Source organism: Heterocephalus glaber, unplaced genomic scaffold (genome assembly GCF_053883595.1).
Source record: "Heterocephalus glaber isolate CG9 unplaced genomic scaffold, H.glaber_assembly_v1.0 deba00001613, whole genome shotgun sequence".
NCBI lineage: Eukaryota > Metazoa > Chordata > Mammalia > Rodentia > Bathyergidae > Heterocephalus > Heterocephalus glaber.
The window spans coordinates 40,165,260-40,188,504 of record NW_028258384.1 but is presented as its reverse complement, the minus strand read 5'-3'; the positions used below and the strand labels follow the sequence as shown (position 1 = coordinate 40,188,504).

Below are 23,245 nucleotides of genomic sequence, written 5' to 3'. Positions count from 1 at the left end.
ATGCTTTGAGGTCATTGGATGAAAGGTGTTTGTATGATGGCAGAGCGGGATTATTACAGGGTCCCGAGCAGGTGTTCACTTTTAATGAGCTTTGCTCTCTTATAGTGTTCAGTGCCCTTTGGTACTCCATTGCCTTACTGGCTATAATTAAGATTGGCCCCAGATTTGTATTATTGACCCTCTCAGCTTTTAGGAAAACAATTAAACATTTTCATACTCTGCGGTAATTTGAGGTGCAAATGAGAAGACGCTAGTGACAGCCAGGGTGATAAAAAAAATAGCTTCAAAAAGAGACACCGGCTGGAATGCACTATAGTGAGTCAGTGGTCAGCGAGCTCTTCAAAGGTCTTCCAGAATGTTAAAGAGTAAGGCAAACTTCTGTGTATGTTTTAACGAAGAAAGTTTTGAGTAATATTTGCCTGTGACAAATACTGATGATAGCCAGTAACTGAAACCCAGCCATTGTAGTGTTTTTTCACAGCTGGTTTTTATTAATGATGGAATATTTATGCTTGCTGCACAATTCATGGCTCATTTCCATGTGTATGTCAGAACTTAAATACCCCCCCCCAAGGCAACATTAAGATAACATTAAATATAGATGTTGCGAAACTAGAAAGGGTGAATTTTTTGCGGGGGCTCCCTTATTCTTATTGGTGTTGCTTCAGATCACAATAACTGTCCCCTCCTTAGGGAATTGATGCAGATCTTTTTTCCCCCTTGTAATGTCTCATAGCAAACTTTACATTTTGATCCTTTTGATATGGACAAATGATCCACTCTCCCCCATTTTAATGCAGATGAAACTGATGTATGTGTTTTTAAGAGCATATTTTCCCTGCACATGCTTCTCATTATCCAAGAGGCCTGGACTCAATCAGTAAAGGAGCAGAGAAACCACATAATTGAAAGGAGAATGATGGTGGTGCATACTTGGAATATTTGTGGGAAGGGGATTGCTGACATCAGAAAATGTAGTGGCCTGAGTGGTAACAGTATTGAAGAGAAATCTGCTTTCTGTGTTTCTGTGTATTGAGAATTATTTTTAAGGGGATAAGAATATGGGCCAGGTTTGACATCCTTTTATGAAGTTGCCCTGGAAACTTTGATGAAGGTTGTTATAGAATAGTTCAATTAAAACATTCCCCATTAGGAAGCTAATTAGTGAATTCTTTATTCATTTTGATCCTTTTCAAGGGGCATAGATTTACACTGAATTAGTGACATTTTTTCATGTGATAGCAAACGAAGATAAAAATCACAGATGGGGAAAATTATTTAGATTGCCTATTTTGAAGGAATCTAATTTCATCTTTATTACATTTAGCTTTTTAATTCAGACTTTTGCTTTATTCCATTTATATACAATGATCACATTTTAGTTTAGTAGCCACTTTTACTTTATAGACCATGGGCCATAAACTAAAGCTTATTAAATTTTTGTTTTCCTTGAGACTTGGAGAAATATCATTAATCATAATAAACAATTTTATTAAGGTAATATTTGATTTCCTTTCCTTCTACAATTACTTTCTCTTTGCTCTGTGTAGGAGAATAGTGGAAGAGAGGGCTCAGGGGAAGGTAGATTGTTTTTAAAAAGCAAATGTTTGTTAGGGCTAATAAATACTGATGACTCCCTCTGCCCCCAGGAGCATTCTGGGCTCCTCAGTCTGCCAGATAGTTTTGTGATGAGTTTTCTGACGTGGTGTTTTTTGTGAATAGACTATGCACTTCTCTCTTGATAGTCTAAAGAAGAGGGGTTATGGTGGAAATAAGATCACAGGATTCCTAGCAGATTCTTTCTATTCTACTCATCATTTTTAGGGGAATGAGTTTAGCTTCTGAAGTTTCAGGGTCATTTGCAACAGAGTCGATGCTCTTCAGTGCAATGTATAATATGTGTCTGCTTGTGGTCTTCCTTTGTTCCATAACTTGTACAGGATGGTCATTCCGTACATATGCTCCCTGATACATTCCCATGGTATGTGCCTACATTAGTTTCTGCAAGTGGGAAAGTTGGCTGGTTATATGATTTGTGGCTTCGCTGATCTCACTGTAGTTCTTCTTGGGAAGGCAGGATCTCCATTCAGTTTTGCAGTTGCAGCTCAATCAAGGCAGGGTGCAGGTGCTCCAAGATCAGCAACAGGAGGAGGAGGAGCTGCTTCTGTCTTGGGAGGGTGACTCAAGCCCTTTGGCATGAAGATATGAAATGTTGGCTCCTGTCCATGCACCTGCTGGATGCCACACCTGCAGTCAGCATCTGAGCCCCAGTCAGACACAAAACTGAGGCTGAAGGTAGATGGAGCTTCCTAAAAAAGGGGTATAGCAAAATAAGAACTGCCCTATTATGTCACTAGAGCACCCTGGGGAATTACATTTAGCCATCCCAAAGTTGGCTTGGGAAATGTCTTAGATAATTTTTTGCTAGGTGTAGCACTCTCACTTGTTCAAGATCCTGTAGGAATGCTGAGGGAGGTTGCTTTTGGAATGAATTTCTCTCATGAACTGGTCTCTTAAAAACCAGAGACGTAATCTTTGGAGGGTTTTGTCTTATAACATGACGGGACAGGAAGTTACAAAACCCGGTTTCTCATCCTGACCCTACCAATGAACAACAGTGAAACTCTGGTGAAATTAGTTATTGTTAGCTATCTGTTCCAGACTTGAGCTTCTCCAGTTGTTAAATGGAATTAATCACATATGCCTTTATTTTTGCACAGAGCTGCTGAGAAGAACAGGAGGGAAGGGGCTTTTGGATCCTTAGAAAGAAGGCTGAGAAACTAAAGGTAATATTGTTATTCCGTATCTTTCATTCCTTTTCTTCTGATACTGCCTTTAGCAAAATCTTTGGGGATTTGTTATTCACTCAATATGCAACTATTAAGCAGACTGTATGTATCAATTAATGTTTTAGGTATTGGGACAGATACAGTGAAAAATCACACAGGCAGCCCATGCCTGATTTCACCATCTAGTGATTTCCACTTCCATTTCTGGTTCAACTCATTACTGTGATTTCTGCCTGAGCATTTAGAAGCATAACTGGTAAGAATTAAATTTTGTTTCTCTCTTTGTATTGCAGCTGGGACTTCTGTCTCTGAAGCAATGCATTAGTCCGGGTCTATATTGAAGGTGTATGGAGAGAAAAGCTATAGAATCAATAAGGAATTTCTCTCACCAGCACATTTGGAAAGTGCCTGATCCTTGAATGATCATTTTTTTCAGGGTTTCATCCTTAGTTTTATCCTTGATTCTGTTCTCATTCTACTCTGTAATGTCCAGCCCCCTCTTAGGACCTTAGCTGTCACCAATATACTAATGACTCCCAAAGATATATCTCAACCTGTCTTTGACTTCAAGTTGGTTACCAGATTCCATGTCTTCTGCTAAGCTCAAAAGTTTTTTCCCTCCAGGAAGCTTTTTTTGGGGAATGCAGAGTCTTCCACATTGCCAGAACTATGAGCTCAGAACTCTGTTTATTCATCGCATTGTGCCTCCTCTGTTTGCCTGGCCACTCCTGGAGGATTGGACTCTGTTTTCTTGAGTTTTTTCCTGTGTTTTTTTTCTTTTTTCTTTATTTCTACCTAAGACAGTGTCTTTTTATAGTAAGTGCTCACTAAATGGCCTGTGGAAAATATGCTGTGATAAATGTAGCAGTGGAGAGAAAGAAGAGAGTCCAGAAAAAAGAGAATTCATTTTCCATGTTGAGCATAATTGTGGTAAGAGGGATTGAGCAGGTTAAAAGCAGAACTTCTCTTTTCTGAGAGTTCTGGCAAAGAAGCAAAGGAAACAAGTGCCTGTCATGGCTGCTTTCACTAAGCCAGAGGTACCTCTAGTTTGCTGCCTCCCCTTCTCCAGGACTGGATGGCTTTATAGTTGAATCTGCAAGGAAACCTGTCTATAACACATTGACCATTTAAGACAGGTGCCACTTAGTCATATAATATTAAAGATGTATTTTTTTTTTTTGATACCGGGGATCAAACTTGGGTCCTTGTGCTTTCAAGGCAGGCGGCAGAACCACTGAGCTAAATCCCTGGCACAGTCATATAATATTAAAAGGGCTGACTTTAAATGTCACCTTAACTGAGGCTATGAATAAAGGTACACACATAGCACACAGGCTCATTGATCATGTATGGTTGGTTCTATAGAGCAAAATGCCTTGTAGGATATGTTGAGAAGATCTGAAAACAAGCTAAATTTTCAGAATGGAGCAGGTTGGGTCACTAGAACTGAATGTCTGCAAGCTGACTATCAGATTTATCCAAGGGCAAAAATGAAAGATGATATAAGCCATTACAGGCTGTGACCCTGCTTTCACCCACCTGATGCTTTTTCTAATTAGCTTCTTGGCCAAGTGGCAATTTGGGGCAAGTGCATGCAAGCTGGATTCACAGGGGAGCCCACATTCCATTCTGTCATTTCGCAAGCTACTGGGATACTACACTGCTTCTCTTGGCCTCTCTCCCTCTCTCCCTGAAGCCTAACTCAGCCCTGGTTGAAATGGAAGCAGGAGAGCTTTTCATTGTGAGGAAGAGATTTCATGGAGCTTTGGTGTTTTGGTAGTTTTATTTCTCTAATGGGTTGTCTAAAAACAGTCATACTCCTTGACTCATTAATTTCGCTTCTGGGATTCCATCATTAGGAAACACTCCAAAAATTGAAAAAAGCTAAATCACAAGGTGGGTTTTGTAACATTATTTAGACTACCACAACATTGGAAGCCATTTCAGTGACTTAATAATTGGAGATTGGGTAAGCAAATCTTGATGCACTCATTTTATGGACTATTACACAGCCATTAGAATGTTTGTTAGAGAGTCTATGCCACAACGTGGAGAAAGTACTTATGATAAAGTGAAATAAATGTAGGATCCAAAATTATATGTACATTATTTTATTGTTTTGTAAAAACACATAGGAGGAAGTGAAGGGAATGTTCTGTTGTTAACAACGTTTGAATTGAACTGTTGGGATTAGAAGTGATTTATTTTTTTTGTTATAAATATTTGCATGCTATGCTTATATTACTTGTAAAATAAAGTAAGAATAAAAAGGGGTATTGTACCGTTGGAGTCAAGGGAAAATGTGGCAAAGCATGAAGTTTCTAGGCATAGTCTTTTTTTTGAACAGGATTTTGCTGTGTAATCCAGGCTAGCGTGGAATTTGCAGTCTTCCTACCACAGCCACCTGAGTGCTGGGATTACAGGTGTGTGGTACTGTGGCTGGCCCTAGGTATATTCTTAAATGTTTCTCATTTTATGGTCAATCTGATTTTGTAGATCCCTTATATGTTTTCTGACATAATAAGAAACAGGGTGTGACAGTGTGTGTGGTATGGTCCTCTGGAATGGATTTGTGTGTCAGAGCATGAAATGGGGCTGGCAACAGGTTCTCTCTCCTACTTTGTATTTCACTGCTCGCATCCACTTTACGGTCAGTCACCTTTGTGACCTATTAACATGTTCAAGTTATTTGTGTAGGAGCACAGTTATATGAGATTGGGACCAACAATGACCAAGCCTTTGAATTACCATTGTAGAAACATATCTCTGACACTGACTCTCAGTAAGATTTGGAAATGCAAAGGCCTTGTTATGTTTCTTAAAGTAATTTTCCAGCCTAATCTAGACAAATGTAGAGATAAGAGCAAAGAGTGGGAGCCAACTCTTTCTTTAAGTCTTTTTTTAAGCTATGGCAAGATTAAGAGCAAATGCAAAGCTAATATCATGGATTTTTGAGACCTAGAATAGGGCCCTGGAAACATTGATCAGTGAAAATTTATGCTGCTTTCATATCTACCTGTACATTTTGGCCTGAAGAAGAGAGATTTTGCAAGGATCTTTCATCATACTGATAGCTAAACACTTCCTTTTTACCTGTTTAAATTCCCCCTCCTACCATTGCATTTTACTTCCAACAGAGCTGGAAAATTGGTGGGATCATTTAGCCAGTTTATAGTCTCTTAAAGCCAAGATTAATTCAACTTAATATACATTTATTAGGCATCTTATGTGTATAAGCTGATGATGCTAGATAATATACTATAAGGAAGGGCTCTTGCCCTAAAAGTTATAAAACCTGCATTCTGGTGCTGGCTCTGAACCCTTTGAAGCATTGGAATGGCCATCTTATAGAAAGAAAGGAGTGGATGACCAAGTCATCTCCCAAGAGCCTTTCCAGTTCAGGTCTTTGATGATCTAAGGACCTCTACACAGAAGACTGAGTTGTAAATAAAGGTTTCCAAAAAACAGCTTTACTTCATATCATTGCTATAGCCTTCTAAAGAAAGGCTACTTAGGAATTTTATTTACAACAATTGCTAACTTTTATTGAGCCTTTACTATTTTCCAGGCTCTGTGCTTAGCACTTTACATGGATTACCTCCCTTAATCTTCATAATTACCCTATGAGGTATGAGCACCATTGCCTCTATTTTCTAGATGATGAAATTGAGACTGGGGAGGTCAAGAGATGTGTCTGAAGTCAGTGAGTAAGCCACAGAACCAGGATTTGTACTTGAGCAGTATGACTCTAAGCCTCTTAACTATGATACTTATACTGCCTAGCCATTATCCATCAAATGTTTAGGGATAACCTACAAAAAGACTATTGTTTTTTACTTCCCTAAGGAAGTGATTTGTATCCTGGGTTGAAAAACTGTCAGGAAAGGAATTTTCTAGGACACTTCAGTCTACAACTTAAGAGGGCATGAGAATTTACTGGGGCTTCTCACTTTCTGTGAGAGGGTGTTGTGTCTGTGTATGTGCGTGCATGCATGTTGGTGTGTGTGTGTGTGTGTTCGTGTTCATAAATACATGGACACAGTTACAGGGAAACTTTGAGTTGGCTCTTTTCTGTTTAGCTGGGAATAAAATTGTGTGAAACCAGTTCACCAAGATTTAGTGGAGAAACAGCTTTTCTAGACTTAGAGTCTCCATGCTGGTTGGTGGAATGAGGGGTGGCGGAAGAATAGGAAGAGGAGGTGGCAGAAAGAATAGAAAGGAGATCTTATAGGCATATTGCAAAAGTTATTTGAAGGTTGGAAATTTGTTTTGTCCTAGGTACCTTGTAATGTTGATTTTTCAGGGACTTTGCTTGGGAAACATCTGGTCTCTCACTAAATGTGTTTTTGGCTCAGCCTCCCAGGTATACTGGGAGAGGCCAGTGGCTGCAAGTGGATACAAATTTAGCTTGGCTTTGCTCCCCTGTTGTTGCAGAAGAGCTGAATATAGATTCACATTGCACTTTTAAAGACAGAAGTACACGTTAATGTGTCTGTGTATCTAGACATAGACTTTGGAATACTAACAATTTTTAAGTGTTTTTTAAGTGTTATGGTGTACATTACCAAAAATATTTTGAAGCCTTTAATTTGCCTTATAAATGATATAATCATTATATATAAAGAGCTTTACCTTCAGTAAATATCAATATTTCAAACTCTATTATTGGCTTTATGTCTTTTTTACTTTGAGCCTTAAATTCTTCTCATTTGCTTGCTATTATTTTAGTAAATTACTTATCTATAAAAATTAAAGATTCATTCAGATCCAAGCTGGAAACTAGAAAAAAAAATTAGACAGAAGTACAGCTATCTTTTCTTCTTCTATCTGATACCCTAAGGGGCAGCCTGTATGTCCAGGAGAAACAAGGTTATTTTATTGATTGAAGGTGATGTCAGATCCCTTTTAGTGACACGATTAAAGGTGTGGGTGGATTAAAAGTTGCAAAATTCATGCCATTTTACTTTCTGTTCATGAGACAAGGAATCTTTTTCTTTCCTTTCTCTAATAAGTAAATGAAGTTGTGTTTTCCTTCTTAGGTGACTTGTGACATATAGGAACATAAATTCTTTAAGAAAAAAGCAGTAAGCTGGAGAGGACTCTGTAATGTTGCTTTCTTGTGCTGATTTCTTTTCCTCTTTTAAACAGAAACCAAAACTTTCTGGAGCGTGTGTGTGTGTGTGTGTGTGTGTGTGTGTGTGTGAACAATCTGTGTCCGGTTAACATAAAGCGATTTAGGTTTTAAAAAGGATGTGGAGGAGAGAGAGGACAATTAAAGGAATAGTAAGACTTTGGACAAGAAAACATTTCCCATTGAGGAGCTGCTGTCATAAGAAGAAAGTCACAGTCGGCATAAAGAAGAATCTAAGTAGTTCTCGGAAAGAATTGTATGGTGGTTTCTCTCCAGGGACTGAAGTTTAAAAGATTTGCACTGTTTTCTGGTGTTTTTGTTAAAAAAAACAAATGTTTTGTTCAAAATCAGACAATAGAAACACGGTGGTTATTTACTATAGCTCTGTTAACAGTTCTGCTTTGATTCCAATTAAAAGTTGTTCCGCTGCTTTGAAATTAGGGATAGACACCCTAAAATAATTACTTAGCAGATTAAAAATGATTTTACCTTCAATTCAGACTTTACATTGGACCAAACAAGATGGAAAGACAAATTTCCATGTTTGTTTACCTTGTTTGCTCACTTTATCTTTGGCAACATTTGTAAGGGAAATTATGTTAAATTCATCATTGTGTGGTTTTGTGATTTTTTAAAAAAATCTTGAACATTTGGGGCATGTCTCCAGAACACAGAGATGTTTGCTCCTCAGATGGAGACTTTGGTGCTGACTGAAGCTTTTCCTTTAAGTGAGATGAATAAGTAATGGCTAGGTCAGAAGTGGTTCATGTGCATCTCACCTACACAAACTCATAAGTTTTATAACCATTTGATTGCACCTGGAGGGCTTTTCAGAGGTCAAAGTAGAAATTATAAATGAGGACTACTTCAAATACATATCTTAAGGGCTCTTGCAGCTCATCTAACTTACATGAGTCTAGTAGATTTCTTTTGCTGAAATTCTGGGGCAGGAGAAGTGCTGAGAAAAGCAAGTAGAAGCATCTTGTTTTTGGAGAAGGGTTGTAGTTCTAGGTTTGGAAGGGTAGTCAACTTTCCTACACCAGCAAGAATGGGTGGACCATCAATCAGGTGATCAGATTGTAAGCTCCATGAGGGCAGAAACTATATTTTGTGTGTCTTTGTATTTCTCATTGTGCCTTGCATGAGGCTGGCAAATATCTGGAATAGTCAATATTTTAAAAATACTACATGACTTTACTGAAAAGAAGTTTTGTTTTACTCTGCGGATCTGAGACCAAGGCAGTCAAATCAGGAACTTGACTCACAACCTATCTTATGATGACTGCCTTCCCTGCCGGGACTTAGGGCAGTGAGCCTTATAAACAATGTACATTTACAATGTAAACGTTGTACCCTAGCACGACAGCAGTTATAGCTTTTGACATCACCCAGTATTCCAACTAGGATAGCTTTCTAGGGCTGTGACCTTAGAAAAGAGCAATTCTTTTCCAGTGTCAGGCCTGAGCATTTCCACCACCTGGAGACTGGCATGAACTTCTGAAAACAGTTCCTGGACAGTGAGGTTTCTTTTCTGTTGTAGTGGAGATGGATTCTGCCACTCATTTAAAAGCCAGGCACCTTGGGAAGACAAGTCATTCCCTTGGAAAGAGAGGTTCAGTTAACTTCTGGCTGTTGGTGGCAATATAGAAACAACATTTTTATTTCTCCCTCCCTCCCCCTCCTGAACATTTCAGAGTGACCAGTGGTTGGACTCTTGGCGGCGCTTACCCTGAACCTGAGTGTTAGGGGAGAGGGAATCTGCCACTGCGGTTTCTGGAGCTGCTCATAAGCAAGAATTCCCTATCCTGATCAAGGCTTTAAGCCTAAAAGAAAGCAGAAATAGGTATGGACTATTGGTGTGTACATGTGTGTGTACATGTGTGTGTGTGCGTGCGTGCGTGTGTGCGCCTATGTGTGTGTGCTGGGTGGGGTGCGTGTGGCATGGGAGGGGGTGGCACACTTTTCTGGGCCTGGGACAACTCAATATCTGCATTTTCTGCCTTGTAGAAGGGAATTGGATTTGCTTGAACTACAGACATTTCTGTTTTTATTTTGTGTGTGTGTGTGTGTGTGTGTGTGTGTGTGAAAAGAAAAGTAGTTCAGTAGTCTTCTCTCCAGTTTCATGCACCAAATAATTTATATGTTATGAATGTGAGCCCGGGAGAAAATCCTACTTTGACAGTTCAAATGAAGGAATCCCAGAGGATCACTGGGAGGCTGGGCAAGGAGATTAGAGGGCAAGTTGCTCAGCTTTTTGGTGATTGCCATGCACTTTCCAAAAGAGTATGATGAATGGAATTTAAAAAGCTTTTCTGGAGGGCTAGCTGTGGGGTCGAACTGCTAAACAGAATTGGAAACTAGGGAGTGATACTCATCAAGAAATGAGAAAGGAGAAAAGGCGACCATCTACATCTGCCACACACATATTCTCGGTCATTCACTGCATCACTAAGGAAGGGGTTTCATGTTTCCAGAAAGATTGGAGACTGCTTAATATAGAAGTGAAGACCTGAGAGCCAGAAATCCAGGGTTTTCATTAAGAAACCTAAGGCCAATTAGACCTTTATTGTGACTTTTTGTGTGACATTATGTCTATTCTTAACCAGTAACATCAGATCTTTAGAGCAAAAGTTTCATTATTTCACATTAGCGTTTAATTGCAGTACTTACCATGACAGATTCCCTCCAATGCATTTTCGAGTTTCTAATAAGCGGGAAAGGCATGTGTGTCACCCACCACTCATTTTTCAGATAAGAAAACGGAAGTCAGGGAAAGACAAATCATTTGTTTCGGTTACCCTGTAAACTAGTATTATATTAGAATTTGAATCTTAAGTTGTGTTACTATCTTACCTGTTTTACTCAGCCCATGTTACATCCTTAGAAGAATTGGTGGTGGTAGTGGGGGATATTATATCATACCCTTTCCTGAAAGATTTCCAAATGTTGTCAGAGGTTCACTTCAAATGAAAGAGGCACTTCTCCTTTAAGCTTCTCTTACCCAACAACAACAATAGCAAATCTCAGTGACTGTCCCTGGATGGCTGAAAGAGAAACTTTGTCAGTAATAATTGTCCCAAGGCATTCTCTGACTAAGCCACAGAGCATCTAAAATGCACAATACCAAAAAGGAATTTTTTTTTAAAAGATATATTTCATAGTCAAATGAGATTTGAGAAAAACATTTGCATCAATTTAAGGATCAGTTGTCTCTGGTCAAGGTCTCTTCACCTTTAATTAATTTTAGTTCTTATTTATCATTTTATAGCTCACATCACACACCAAACTGCTTTACAAATCCTGTCTGTGGGATAACTCTCCCCACTGTCCTGCCCTTACCTCTACAGCCATAAGACTTGGATTTTTTATTTAAATACAGTACAGAGAGATGAACCATGTGAGTAAGGACCTTGGAAAATTGCCCACCCTGATCACTCTTCTTAAACTGCCCTAGATTTCCTCATTCCTCCTAGGAATTAAGTCAAGACTGAGTATATAACTCAGGCTAAAAGTGAAAGAGGAGAGCTCTTATGCCTCCACATTCCTCATCATATTGGTGCTAAAGCCAGGAATCCCAGCAATTAATCTGTTATTTCTAGATTCAATTTTCTACTTTGTTTCTGCAATGGAATCCTTGCCCCAAATACCCATTTTCTTCCCCCTTTAGAGGATTGATTTATCCATCAATTGGGTGTTAAGCTTCCTGTTTCCCCTTCCCAGGTCAAGGGCAGCCCAAGTGCCCAATTTCTCTCTCTCTTCACAAGGCACCACCAGCGATAGAGATGAGAAATTCTGAAGAACAGCCAAGTGGAGGGACCACAGTTTTGCAGCGTCTGCTACAAGAGCAGCTTCGCTATGGCAATCCTAATGAGAATCGCAATCTTCTTGCCATCCACCAGCAAGCTACAGGGAATGGCCCTCCTTTCCCCACTGGCAGTGGGAATCCAGGCCCTCAGAATGATGTGTTGAGTCCCCAAGACCACCACCAACAGCTGGTAGCACACGCTGCTCGCCAAGAACCCCAGGGCCAGGAAATCCAATCAGAAAATATCATCATGGAGAAGCAGCTGTCTCCCCGAGTGCAGAATAATGAGGAACTTCCGACCTATGAAGAAGCCAAGGTCCAGTCTCAATATTTTCGGGGCCAACAGCATGCCAGTGTTGGAGCTGCCTTCTATGTCACTGGTGTCACCAACCAGAAGATGAGGACCGAGGGACGCCCATCAGTTCAAAGGCTCAATCCTGGGAAGATGCATCAGGATGAAGGACTCAGAGACCTTAAACAAGGGCACGTCCGCTCCTTGAGTGAACGATTGATGCAAATGTCACTAGCCACCAGTGGAGTTAAGGCCCATCCACCTGTTACCAGTGCTCCCCTCTCCCCACCACAACCCAATGACCTCTACAAGAATCCCACAAGTTCCAGTGAATTCTACAAGGCCCAAGGGCAAGCTCCCAACCAGCATAGCCTGAAGGGCATGGAACACCGAGGCCCCCCACCAGAGTATCCCTTCAAGGGCATGCCACCCCAGTCTGTAGTGTGCAAGCCCCAAGAGCCAGGGCACTTCTATAGTGAGCATCGCCTGAACCAGCCAGGGAGAACAGAGGGGCAACTGATGAGGTATCAGCATCCCCCTGAGTATGGAGCAGCCAGGTAAGAGTGTTGCCTTTCTGTCATTTCCTGATCTCATCCCCAACCATATTCTTCTGCTATGTGTTGGGAATCTTAAGGGAAGGAATGGGCAGGTGTTTGGTTTAACAAATTCTGCAATGCATATTCCCTGCTAGATGAGTACATTGCCTGTCAACTTGAATTTCTAGCCTCTTCAGCCATAATTAGCACTGTATTAATGGTCCCTTGACTTTACAGGATGGGCCTGGCCTCAACTGCCAAGGGGATGAAAAAGAACAAAAATCTTGATTTTAGTAGCTATTTGTTGTTCTGTCTCCAGGGGTATTGAGAAAAACATTTTCCTCTTCTTGTGAGTTATTAGGCCCTTCCTTGAGAAACAGAAATACATTATCTTGAATTTAATTAGTCTGCAACATCCTATCACTTCCATGCATTGCCCTCCATAAAACTATCATTACTTATATTTGCCAACAAATCTGTTTCCTGTTAGTTGTGCGTTTTCTCTAGAATTATTGTGATTCTCTTGGACATTAAAGAAATAGCTAGATATTATGGTAGGGGGAACTACATACGTGTGCACCTTCACAATATTCTACATGCCTTGTACTTCCTTGTTGTTGATGAAGTCTGCTTTGACTTTCTTCTTCAGAGAATTTGTTAGCTATCTGTTGTGTTTCTAAATATCTAAGCATATCATGTAGAAGTTTTGTCCAAATGCTAAAATACATGAAGAAAAATATTCCCATGACTTGTGTTTCATATATTCAGTTCTTTCTAAATATACTTCTTAAATATTCCAAATACCCTTACCCTGTTGCTCTATTCACCATACCTTATGAATCTGTGATTCTGTTCAGTATCTGAACTATTAGTCTTTGGGCTATGTTGCTGATCAGTAGTATTTCAGCCTGTGGAGCAAGGGAAGGTTGAAACCATGAGCAGCAATGATGGTGGTTATGACTGGTATTCCTGTTTTGTGCCCATGGGCAATGATGGGTGACCGCAGGATTTGAAGTCCTTATCCCTATGCTAGCCTTCTTCCACAGGTAGCCCACAGACTAGATCTGGGATTCCTTTGGTCTCTTTGATGATCCTCTTAGCCTCCTGTCCTCTCCTCACTCATTTGGGAAGGAAAAGCTTCTAGATGATATGGTGATCTGGTGACTTATAAGAGAAGGCATTCAAGGGGTGGAGTAGGGTGGAGAGAAAAGAAAGAACCCGGCATTTCCTGGTATTTAATTTTTCCCCTTCCAGGTCCTCCCCGCCTTTTCTTTTTAAACAAGAGGCTCACTTGGGCTCCATCCCTAACTTTTGGGGGTTTAGGATTTTTTCCCCCTTATCCCTCATTGATTTCCTAACTCTTTTCAACCTCCTCTGCAGCTTGCAAAGGACCAGAGCCCAAGTTCTGATATATGTCTTAGAACAGGAAATGGGTAAGGACAGGGCCATTCAGCTTTAAACCAGAGTAAGAACCCGGTTCCCATATGCTCAATGAAGACCCAGGGAAGGGCTGCTCTGTTGGACATCACAGCTTAGTGGAAACGCATTCAAGCCAGCAAAATGTCAATGAAGCCTGGGGAAGGGTTGTTTTGCTCTTCCTATCAGTATGGAAAAGTATGTGGGACTCCCTTATGTGGAAGGGCTGATGGCTTCTTCCTTGTGGGAGGGGAGTGTTTCGGCTGAGGCGCAGAGCAGAAGCCAAAGCCCCACTCAGCACATGGCCCGCCTTCCCAGGAAAGCTATTTTCAGAACTCATTCACCAGTATTGTTTGTGATCTGAAATGACTCCCACAGTGTTTGAAGCTGGATGGAGAAGCCCTTTGATCTGCCTAAATAAATAATAAAGAGACAAAGAGGGTTTTTTTTCCTTCCCATACTGATTAAACCACCAGAGAAATTCAGTTGCATGTATTTTACAGGAAGATATATGTATATTTTCTCTTCCTTCCTAAATTATTTGTGAATCTCATCCTTTTTCTGCAACACAGCCCATGCTGACCTGCCCTCCTCCCTTCTTTCCATTTTTTTCTTTTTCTTTCTTTTCTCTCTGTCTGTATCTGTCCATCTCTGTCTTCCTGTCTCTCTCTGGTGCTGAGTATAGAACCTAGGGCCTTGAGCATGCTAAGCAGTGCTCTATTACTGGCTACATCCCCATCTTCAGCCCCTCTCGAGCAGTAGTATTTTAGCACAGGGGTTTTCTCAAACAGTTACTTCTCTGTGGGACAGGAATACAGGGGTTGATGTGCTTAATTGATAGGTCCTAAGGCGGAGGAAGAAGTTTGGGTCTGCAGTAGGCAAATTCTAACTGTGAGCTTCTGCGGGCCCTAGTGTGAGGGAGTGGCACCTATTGACAGTTTCTTGGCAAGAGAAGGTAGTTGAACAGCTTTGCTGAAGTGTACTGCTTTTAGGTGGTGACACATTATCTTTACTTTATTTCCTTTAAGCAACTAGCTGTATGGTTTGTGAGTACCCTTTCAAGTAACTTCTGCTAGCATCAAACAATTGGAAGACTAACTTCTTGGTTCTTAATCCACAAGTTACAGATCAGGATGCAAAGCAAGCTTTTTGAACATATTGCTTTCTAAAACAACAACAACAACCTTTGTTTGCCTTTAGAGGTATAATGAAATGCTAGAGATTTGCTGTTAAAATGAACAGAATGTTATAAACTATTATTTGATTACTTCATCTTCCCTATGTTCTCTTCCCCACTTAAAAAATAAATATCTTGAATGCCCAGAACTCCAGATGGGAAACAAGGCCAAGCCATCTGAAGAATTTTTAAATTTCTGAATCTTTGTCTTTCTAAATGCTGAGCCTTTCTGCATCTGGGGCTTATACATTTATTAACCGCTTTTAAAAATTAAAGCATTTCTGTTTATAAAGCAGCCAGCTCCTTTCAGATGTTGAAATCTTCCCCAGAACTGAGGTTTCTTGAAATCCTTGTTGAGTGGAATCTCAGGGTGACCTGACTCTGTAGTTCAGAGCAAAGCTGGTTGTGAAAGAGGAATCATCCAGAATTCACAGCCAGCTCCAGGTTTCACAGATTCACCATACCAGAGCTTGGGAGAGGCACCGCTCTGGGGGTGAGGATAACCTGGGCTCCAGGCTGTTGGTGGCACCTCCTGTGATGTGAGTGTGCATGAATGGGCTTGTGCATGCATTGGCAGGTGTGTGCATGTGTGCTTATATGTGTGTGTGTGTGTGTATGTGTGTGGGTAGGGACTCCCAGTCATGGATGTGGCAGGATGGAAGATACTGTGTCAGCTGGGTAGAGTGGCTTTCCCTTAGTGTCCTCACAAGCTGTCTTTGGGAGGCCCCCTGCACACTCCCCACCCTTCTGGCCTTGGGGAGGACTGGATTTGAGTCAGTAGCCTCTATCCTATATGAATGGTCATGCTGTCCCTTTTTCTGCAGAGCACCAGTGGCCCAGGTAGTCTTTAGAAGGATCAGTATGAAGGGAGGGAAGTGGCAGGGAGGCATGCCAGGTCTTCCATGGGATCATGTGATTATATTGTCTGTGGGTTGCTTGTTCCCCATTAATGTGTCAGTGAGGAATGATTCCAGCTCCTGTGGGGTGGAGGGACCTGGACAGTGTGCCGCTCACATGACTGCTGCTTTTATTATTATTATTATTACTCTTGTTGTTATTAGTATTTAATTTTGCGTGTGTTTTTGCTTCCTCTGTCATTGCCCATAGTTCTCCCCCATCCATCTTTCCTTTTTCTCAGGGGAAAATTTATCTCAGTGTTAATACTGTCCTGCTTTCTGGTGGTGGGTGGATGTTGGAGTCCAGATGGAATTCCCTTGCTAAGGGGCTTTCTCTCCTTTTGCGACTGTCCAAGCCTTTGCTTATTTGCAAACCTGCCAGTGACTGACTGCCTTGGTTTTCCAACATGATACACTGAAATCTGTTTCCTTTGCCAGTCTGGGGAACCGAGGGGCAGCTGCCTCTTTTCTGCTTATCTTCATTTTGGGCTTATCTGACAGCAGAGACCTCTTTCCAATCTCTTCCTTCCTGAGGTTCCTGAGAGACTGTGTACTTACTGTCTGGGGCCTGGAGAGGCCTTTGAGTCTCCAGGCTAGGAGGGAGGCCAATGGTCTGGCCTGTTTTAGAGAAAGGCCTGGTTTGCTTGACAGGGTGAAGGGGAGGTGTGAGGAGGAAGCCCAGTTTGGACCTGGGTGCCCACTCTTTAGAAGAAAACACTTCCTAGGCTCTGGGCTTTCAAATCCTGGGAATGAGGATAAAATTTGATGTAGTGATTTTTTTCCCTTAAATTTTGAAAGCTTGATTGGATTGGAAAACATGAAATTTAAGCTCCTCTTTTCTGTCCAAGAAATATAAAATCCCAAGACATTATATTTTAAGTCTAGGGACACATAAAAAGGATAATAGCTTTTACTCAAGGAGAAGAGAAAGCACATGCTCCATTTTACCTATGAGGAAACTGAAGTTTCATAGAATGGAAAATGGGAATTATTTACCAAATAAGTTTATAAACAGTTCCCAGGCTTTTGATGCAGTTAGTCTTTTGAGCTCTTGGAAAGAAAGATTGTGTATAAAGCAATTCTTCTGTGCCCAAGTAGTCTGTATGCCCACTTCTATATTCAGTAATAATATAGATACATATATGTGAAATTAGAAGAATGTGTGTACACCAGAGATGTGCATAGGCCTGAGGGATAGACCCAGAGTTTGAACAAGTTTGGAGGCTTTTGTGATTATCTAGTTTATTGGATATCCTGAAATTTAATGTAGTGATTTTTTTTCATTCAACAACCTACCTGTTTAACAACAGTTTGGACTTAAGACCGAAGTGCACTGTTCAGACTTAAAACTCTCTGCACAGACTAATAACCCATCTTTATTTTTTGTACAGTTCTGTGCATCTTGTTTATATAGTCCCAATGTCTTTTTTTTGTATGGCATACTTTATTTATACAGTACTGTAATTTTTGCTGATGTTACTATAAGGTACAGTACTGTAGTTTTATGTTCTGTTATACATTACAGTACTGACTATAAGAGTTATGCAAATAAAAGCAAAGTCATCAAATTGGCATTTCCTTTGACCATTTCTTTGTTGTGAATATTATAATGTACATACTATATACAATTTCTCATTTAGCGACCAATTCATTTAACAACCTAGTTGGTCTTTAAACAGGGAACACAAGTGTTTGGAATGATTTTGTAGCTGTAAAAAGCCATTATATTGAGGAGCTTTGGTAGGGATAATAATGATAACTGGAATGTGGGGAGAGGCATATGCTTTAGCATCTAAATGCCAGTTAAAAGTTAATTGCTTCTGGTGATTTGTCCCAGTTCCACCATGAAATTTATGCAAAGTAGCACAAAGGGTATCCCATAAGTAACATGATAACAAGGTCAGACTGTCTCACTGGGAGATAGATAAGAGGCTGTAATTCTTATTGAGCTAAAAATGTGAAGACCCCAGTATTTTGCAATTCATTTTGCAACCTCTAGAAAGGAACAGATTCTTGCAGGTTAAGTAATTTGAAAGGTTGCATAGCTACTAAGTAGTACAAATGGTGTCCAGACTCTCCCTGTTGGGATCTAAATCCCATATTCTTAGCCATCATCCCTCCCTGCATTGAGAAATGTGAAGTGTAGGACAAGTATCCACAGGCTTTGGGAGCATATTAGGTTAGTTGGGCATGGACTGAGGGGAGGGTGAACAAGCTTTTTGTCTTCAGTGTGCACTGACAAATATTCTTCCTGATATGGTAGTGGTGATAGTGGAAAGTGATCCTTCCACATACTCTGTTTCCCTTACTGGCTAATAGGCATCATGTACAAATTATTTATACCCAGATTTTAGTATTGTGTACCTCATAATTAAATACTAAAGAAGGGAGAGCCATATTAAAGTACCAGAGTTCTCCTTCTGGAATTTTCTATAAGCAGTATGCTAGGGTTCTGAATATCAGTGCATAGGAACCAGTGCATTAACTTACTCTAATATTCAGCAAACCACTTCCCTTCTCTGAGCCTTAATTTCTCCTTGTACAGTGATAGAGTTGGGTGACATAATTTCTTTAATGCCTTTCCAGTCCTTATATTTGTGATCCAGTACATCAAAAATAGGATAATATTATTGCCCATAAACTCCTCCAAGTTTTGGTATTGTTACTACTAATGGGCACCATTAAATCATCAGTAACTGCAATGAATAATAATTATTTTGTGGGTTTTCTTCTGGTAGTGATGGGAGTTGAACCCAGAGAATACTGGATTCTACATGCCCAGCCATTTTATTTTATTTTATTTTATTTTATTTTATTTTATTTTATTTTATTTTATTTTGAGATATGGTCTTAGAAAGTTGCCAAGCTGTTCTTGAACTCCCAATCCTCCTGCCTTTTCCTCCTTAGTATATTTGGTCTATTTAATGTTTTTAAATGAATATATGAATTCTCAAAGGCAGTTGCAGATAGGAAGATAAAGACAGTTGTGATAGCTGTTTGTTTTCCATGCCCTCTCTGGATAAATGAAACATATATTCTAAATCTGAAGTCTTTATGTTTGATGGACCACATACATAATGTTATTTCTAACACTAGGTTTCATTTAAGAAAATGACGTGAAAATTACCTTATTAAAAAATTGCTTGAAATACTTAGGCTTGAGCAATGAATATAGATCCATACATCCTTTGGATTTTCATTTGGTTTAGAAGTCATCTGGTTTAAACCTCCATGGAATCACACCTCTGTCCATCAGGCAGAGTCATGGAAGGTTGGGCCAGGAAAGAACTACAGAGATCTTTGCAGGGATCTTGTAGTCTATCTCTGCCTGCTCATTTGGCAGGTGTCCTGGGGGCACCAGAAGCCTCCATGTGTCACTTTCTTGTTCTACAGTACATCAGGAGAGAACTTAACCAGAGTCTGCCCTTCATGTTTTCCAGGCCAACGCAGGACATCTCATTGCCATTGTCAGCCAGGAGCTCACAGCCTCACAGCCCTACTTCTTCCTTGACGTCTGGGGGTTCCTTGCCCTTGCTGCAGTCTCCACCATCTACTAGACTGTCTCCTGCCCAGCATCCCTTGGTCTCAAACCAGGGAGACCACTCAGTCCACCTGCCTAGGCCCCAGCAGCATTTTCTACCTAATCAGGCTCACCAGGGGGATCATTACCGTCTCTCCCAACCAGGCCTGAGTCAGCAGCAACAGCAGCAGCAGCCAGGAGAAGCCTATTCAGCTATGCCTCGGACCCAGCAGTCTGCTTCTTACCAGCCAATGGCAGCTGACCCTTTTGCCATTGTCTCCAGAGCCCAGCAGATGGTTGAGATCCTCTCAGATGAGAACCGAAATTTGCGTCAGGAGTTGGAAGGATGCTATGAGAAGGTGGCGAGACTGCAGAAGGTGAGCCTCTTGGAGGACTTTAGGGCCCCCTTAAAATCTTACTAGTGGGACTTAATATCCACATAAAAGTTTCCAGTTGTGAAGGGGTGTATTACATATAGGCATGTCTTTAGGGCTTTTGTGTCTGAAGGCTGGATATGCTTAAAACTTTGGAAAAATCTTCTGCTTGTCTCTTTAGGAGAAGTCACAGTTTTATGTTTATACTAAGAGAAAAGGAATTATTAGTTTTCTGGTTACCATAGTTTTTTGTTTTGTTTTTTTTGTTTTTTTTTTGGTACCAGGGATCGAACTTGGGACCTTGCACTTGCGAGGCAGGCAGCGGAACTACTGAGCTAATCCCTGGCATGGTTACCATAGTTCTTAAGAAAACACAATTGATTGTTCTAGAATTCCAAAAGGAGCAGGGATACCACTTCATAAGGTTAAGAATACTGGTGATGCCTGTATCAGTGAAGAACCTGCCAGCATTTGAAGGCTTTTTGTCTTGATTATGTTTTCCCCAATATGAATTTGAAGCTGAAATATAAAACCATAGTTCATAGTTCCTAGAAAAATCTCATCAGCTGCAGTTAGAGCCTGCCCTGCTTTGTTCTGGGAAAGGCTGAGAGTTCTCTTCCTACTGGGAGTTCTCCTAGTAACTTGTTCAACACTTTCCCCCTTCCCCCTTTTTGCTTTGGTCCTTTCCTGCAACTCAGATTCAACATCTGCTCTCTTTCTCTGGTGTATGGGGCGGTGGGGGGGGGGGAGCTTAGCATCACAGCTGTGTAACAGGTGACAGCCCGGGGCTGAGGAAGTAGAAAAAGAAGTGTGTGTCCCAGTGCACATTCTTCCTTGGGCCTCTCCCTCTTCTGCAGCTGAGATTTTAGCTCTTGAATGCCCCAAACTAGGAACCTTACTTAGCTCTTGGCCTCCAGTGGCTGTTTGGTGAATAAGGCTATGCCTTTGGCAGCCACTTTGCAGCTTTTGTCAGTGGAGCTTGTGTGGCATGATATCCTTACACTGTGCACTCTTCAGGGAGGTGAGGCTGAAGGTGTGCGAGGGAGGGGCAGTTGCCTTGTTTAGTAGCTGTCCTCAGGAGACACTAGGAGTGGAAATTTCAGGGGCCCAAATGAGACTAAGAATTTGCAAGCACCAGATCTCAATCCTAAGGGAGAGGGGGTTTATTCTTGCCTAATTATTTTCATGTAGCAAAAAAACTTCCCCAATCCCAATTTCCCCAAATCTGGATGGGGGCTGTTGAAGTGGAATAAGAGCTCTTTCTCTCTGGATTCACCCCATTCTCTGCCTCCTTTCATGCTAACTATGCCCCACATCACATTGATGCAATTAATTAATTCTGTCTGTACACCAGAAATCCAGTTTGGCTGATTAGGTTAACAGTTGAAGTCCTTCTGCAAACTCTTTAATTCAGAGTGGCCCCTGGCCCATCTTTGATGCAGTCACTGAAAGATGAATGCAAATCTTCTATAGGACCTTTTTGCCAGAGAACTCCTGGTGATTTGGGTATGTTTGTGGTGGGGTGTTGACAAGAAAAGCAGAATAGTATTTTTTGTTGCTGTTTGTTGTTGTTACTTGTTCCCTGGGATGTGGAAAGATGGTTCAGATAAGTGTAATTGGCACAGTCTGAGTGTCAGAAGTAGAGGTCAAACCAATATCAAGGTGGAGGACAGAGACAGATAAGGGGGAAGAGGGAAAGGAAAATGGGGAGAATAAGGTAGATACTAGATGATTCTGGAAAAATTCCCCTGAAGCACATGAGTATAATAAGGAGACAGAGTAGGTCTGGAAACCAACCAACACCCTCCCTCTCTCCTGTCCCTGCCATCACCTAAAGCAAGTCAGTGGCTTTGCCCCATCTTAGTCACTTTCTTGTCCCTAAGACATAATACCCAATATCCACAACTCAAAGGAGGAGAGGTTATTTTGCCTCTAGGTTTCAGTCAAGCGGCTCATGTCATGGTAGCCAGGAAGCAGAAAGAAAAGAGAAGAGACCAGGAGGGAGATTACCCCTTCTGTATCAGGCCCCAGTGACCCATCACTAACCAGGTCCCACCTCCTAACAGCTTTTTAACTGTAGTGACTCTATAATCCAGTCACCTTCCTGGAGCCCTGCCTCCAAGCACATGGAACTTTGGGGAGACACTCCAGATCCAAACCACAACATGCCCTGCTGTGAGTTCTTTCCTGGAAGAGGCTCTCCTGGCAGATGTGTGACTTGCCCCTTTGAAGGGTACAGTATCTCCACAGGGACCAAGGGAAGGATTAATAGAAGATCTTCCAACAGCAGTCTGAACACCTTGAGTAAAGGGCCTGCCTTCCAGGTGTGGCATTCTGTGAGGAACTAGGAAGAATCACTCCTTCAAGGCTGCCCAGAGCTGACCAACACCAGCCCTGCTGTTTCAAATGAAAATGTTTACTTTCTCTGCCTAGCACTTGAATTTCATGAGAAAAGCTTCATTAGGCACAGGCTTTGCAGATCTTGTCTCTAAATGCCATTCACCAGTTTTCACCTTCTGTGCTGCTATCTTGGTGCCATCTGTAAGGAGAAAAACACTTTCAAGTCTGCTCTTTTCAGTGGTATAAGCCTCTTTGTTTTTAGGCAGTCCTGTCTCAGGCAGGATTTTAGAGATGGAGGCAGGTTCAATCTGAGTTGTCTGGTAACCCTACCTTTCTCTCCAATTTCCCACTGGGGCCCTGATGTTTCGCCTAACAAAGTACCCTGAGCTTTGTTAAGGAGGATAGTGGAAAACTGAGAAGGACTGCAGAATGGCTGCAGGCCATGGGGTTTATTTGTATTATACAAATTATATGCAAATAATCTCCATGGTTATTACATGTGCAATGAAGCTATACTCATTACAGAAAGACTCTGGAGTCCACTTTCTTGTTTTCTTCCTGATTCTAGTGGATTTGGGATAAGATCCTTTGTCTTTGGCTTTTTTTTGTTTGTTTTTTTTTCCATTTTATGAGATTTGCATCAGTGTCATAAAACACAACTCTAATCATGTATTTCTGTTTAAAATCTGTACTGGTTTCCCACTGACTGTGGGATAAAGTCCAAATGCCTGGCATTAAAACCCTTTTATGATGATTCCAATCTATCTTTGCAGCCATATCTCTCCAACTTCCCTCTGTGTACCCCATGATGTCCAGCCAAATGAGACTACTGGTCATTCTGGGAATGCCTTTGCTCACTCAGAATAGAATACCCTTCCCCTCACCTCTACCCATTGAAATCTGACACAGGTTTCAGAATCTGACTCCAAATGCCACCTCCTCCCTGAAGTTGTTCTTCTCCCTCCCCTC

At 41.1% G+C, this 23,245-nt stretch overlaps 1 protein-coding gene across 9 annotated transcripts in view; it reads left to right on the top strand.

Moving 5' to 3' along the window:
- Window positions 1-23,245, top strand: part of Amot (angiomotin) — an 86,331-nt gene that overhangs the window by 5,536 nt on the left and 57,550 nt on the right. For 2 of the 9 annotated variants that reach the window (XM_021241594.2, XM_013078355.3), the window contains exons 2-6: window positions 2,721-2,786; window positions 2,915-3,045; window positions 9,615-9,763; window positions 11,641-12,574; window positions 19,483-19,939. In XM_021241594.2, the coding sequence (XP_021097253.1) occupies window positions 11,703-12,574; window positions 19,483-19,939 (1,329 nt within the window). In that variant the 5' untranslated portion in view covers window positions 2,721-2,786; window positions 2,915-3,045; window positions 9,615-9,763; window positions 11,641-11,702. The remainder of the gene's footprint in view (window positions 1-2,720; window positions 2,787-2,914; window positions 3,046-9,614; window positions 9,764-11,640; window positions 12,575-19,482; window positions 19,940-23,245) is intronic. The other 7 variants (XM_021241590.2, XM_021241593.2, XM_004861417.3 and 4 more) reach the window with 7 other exon arrangements.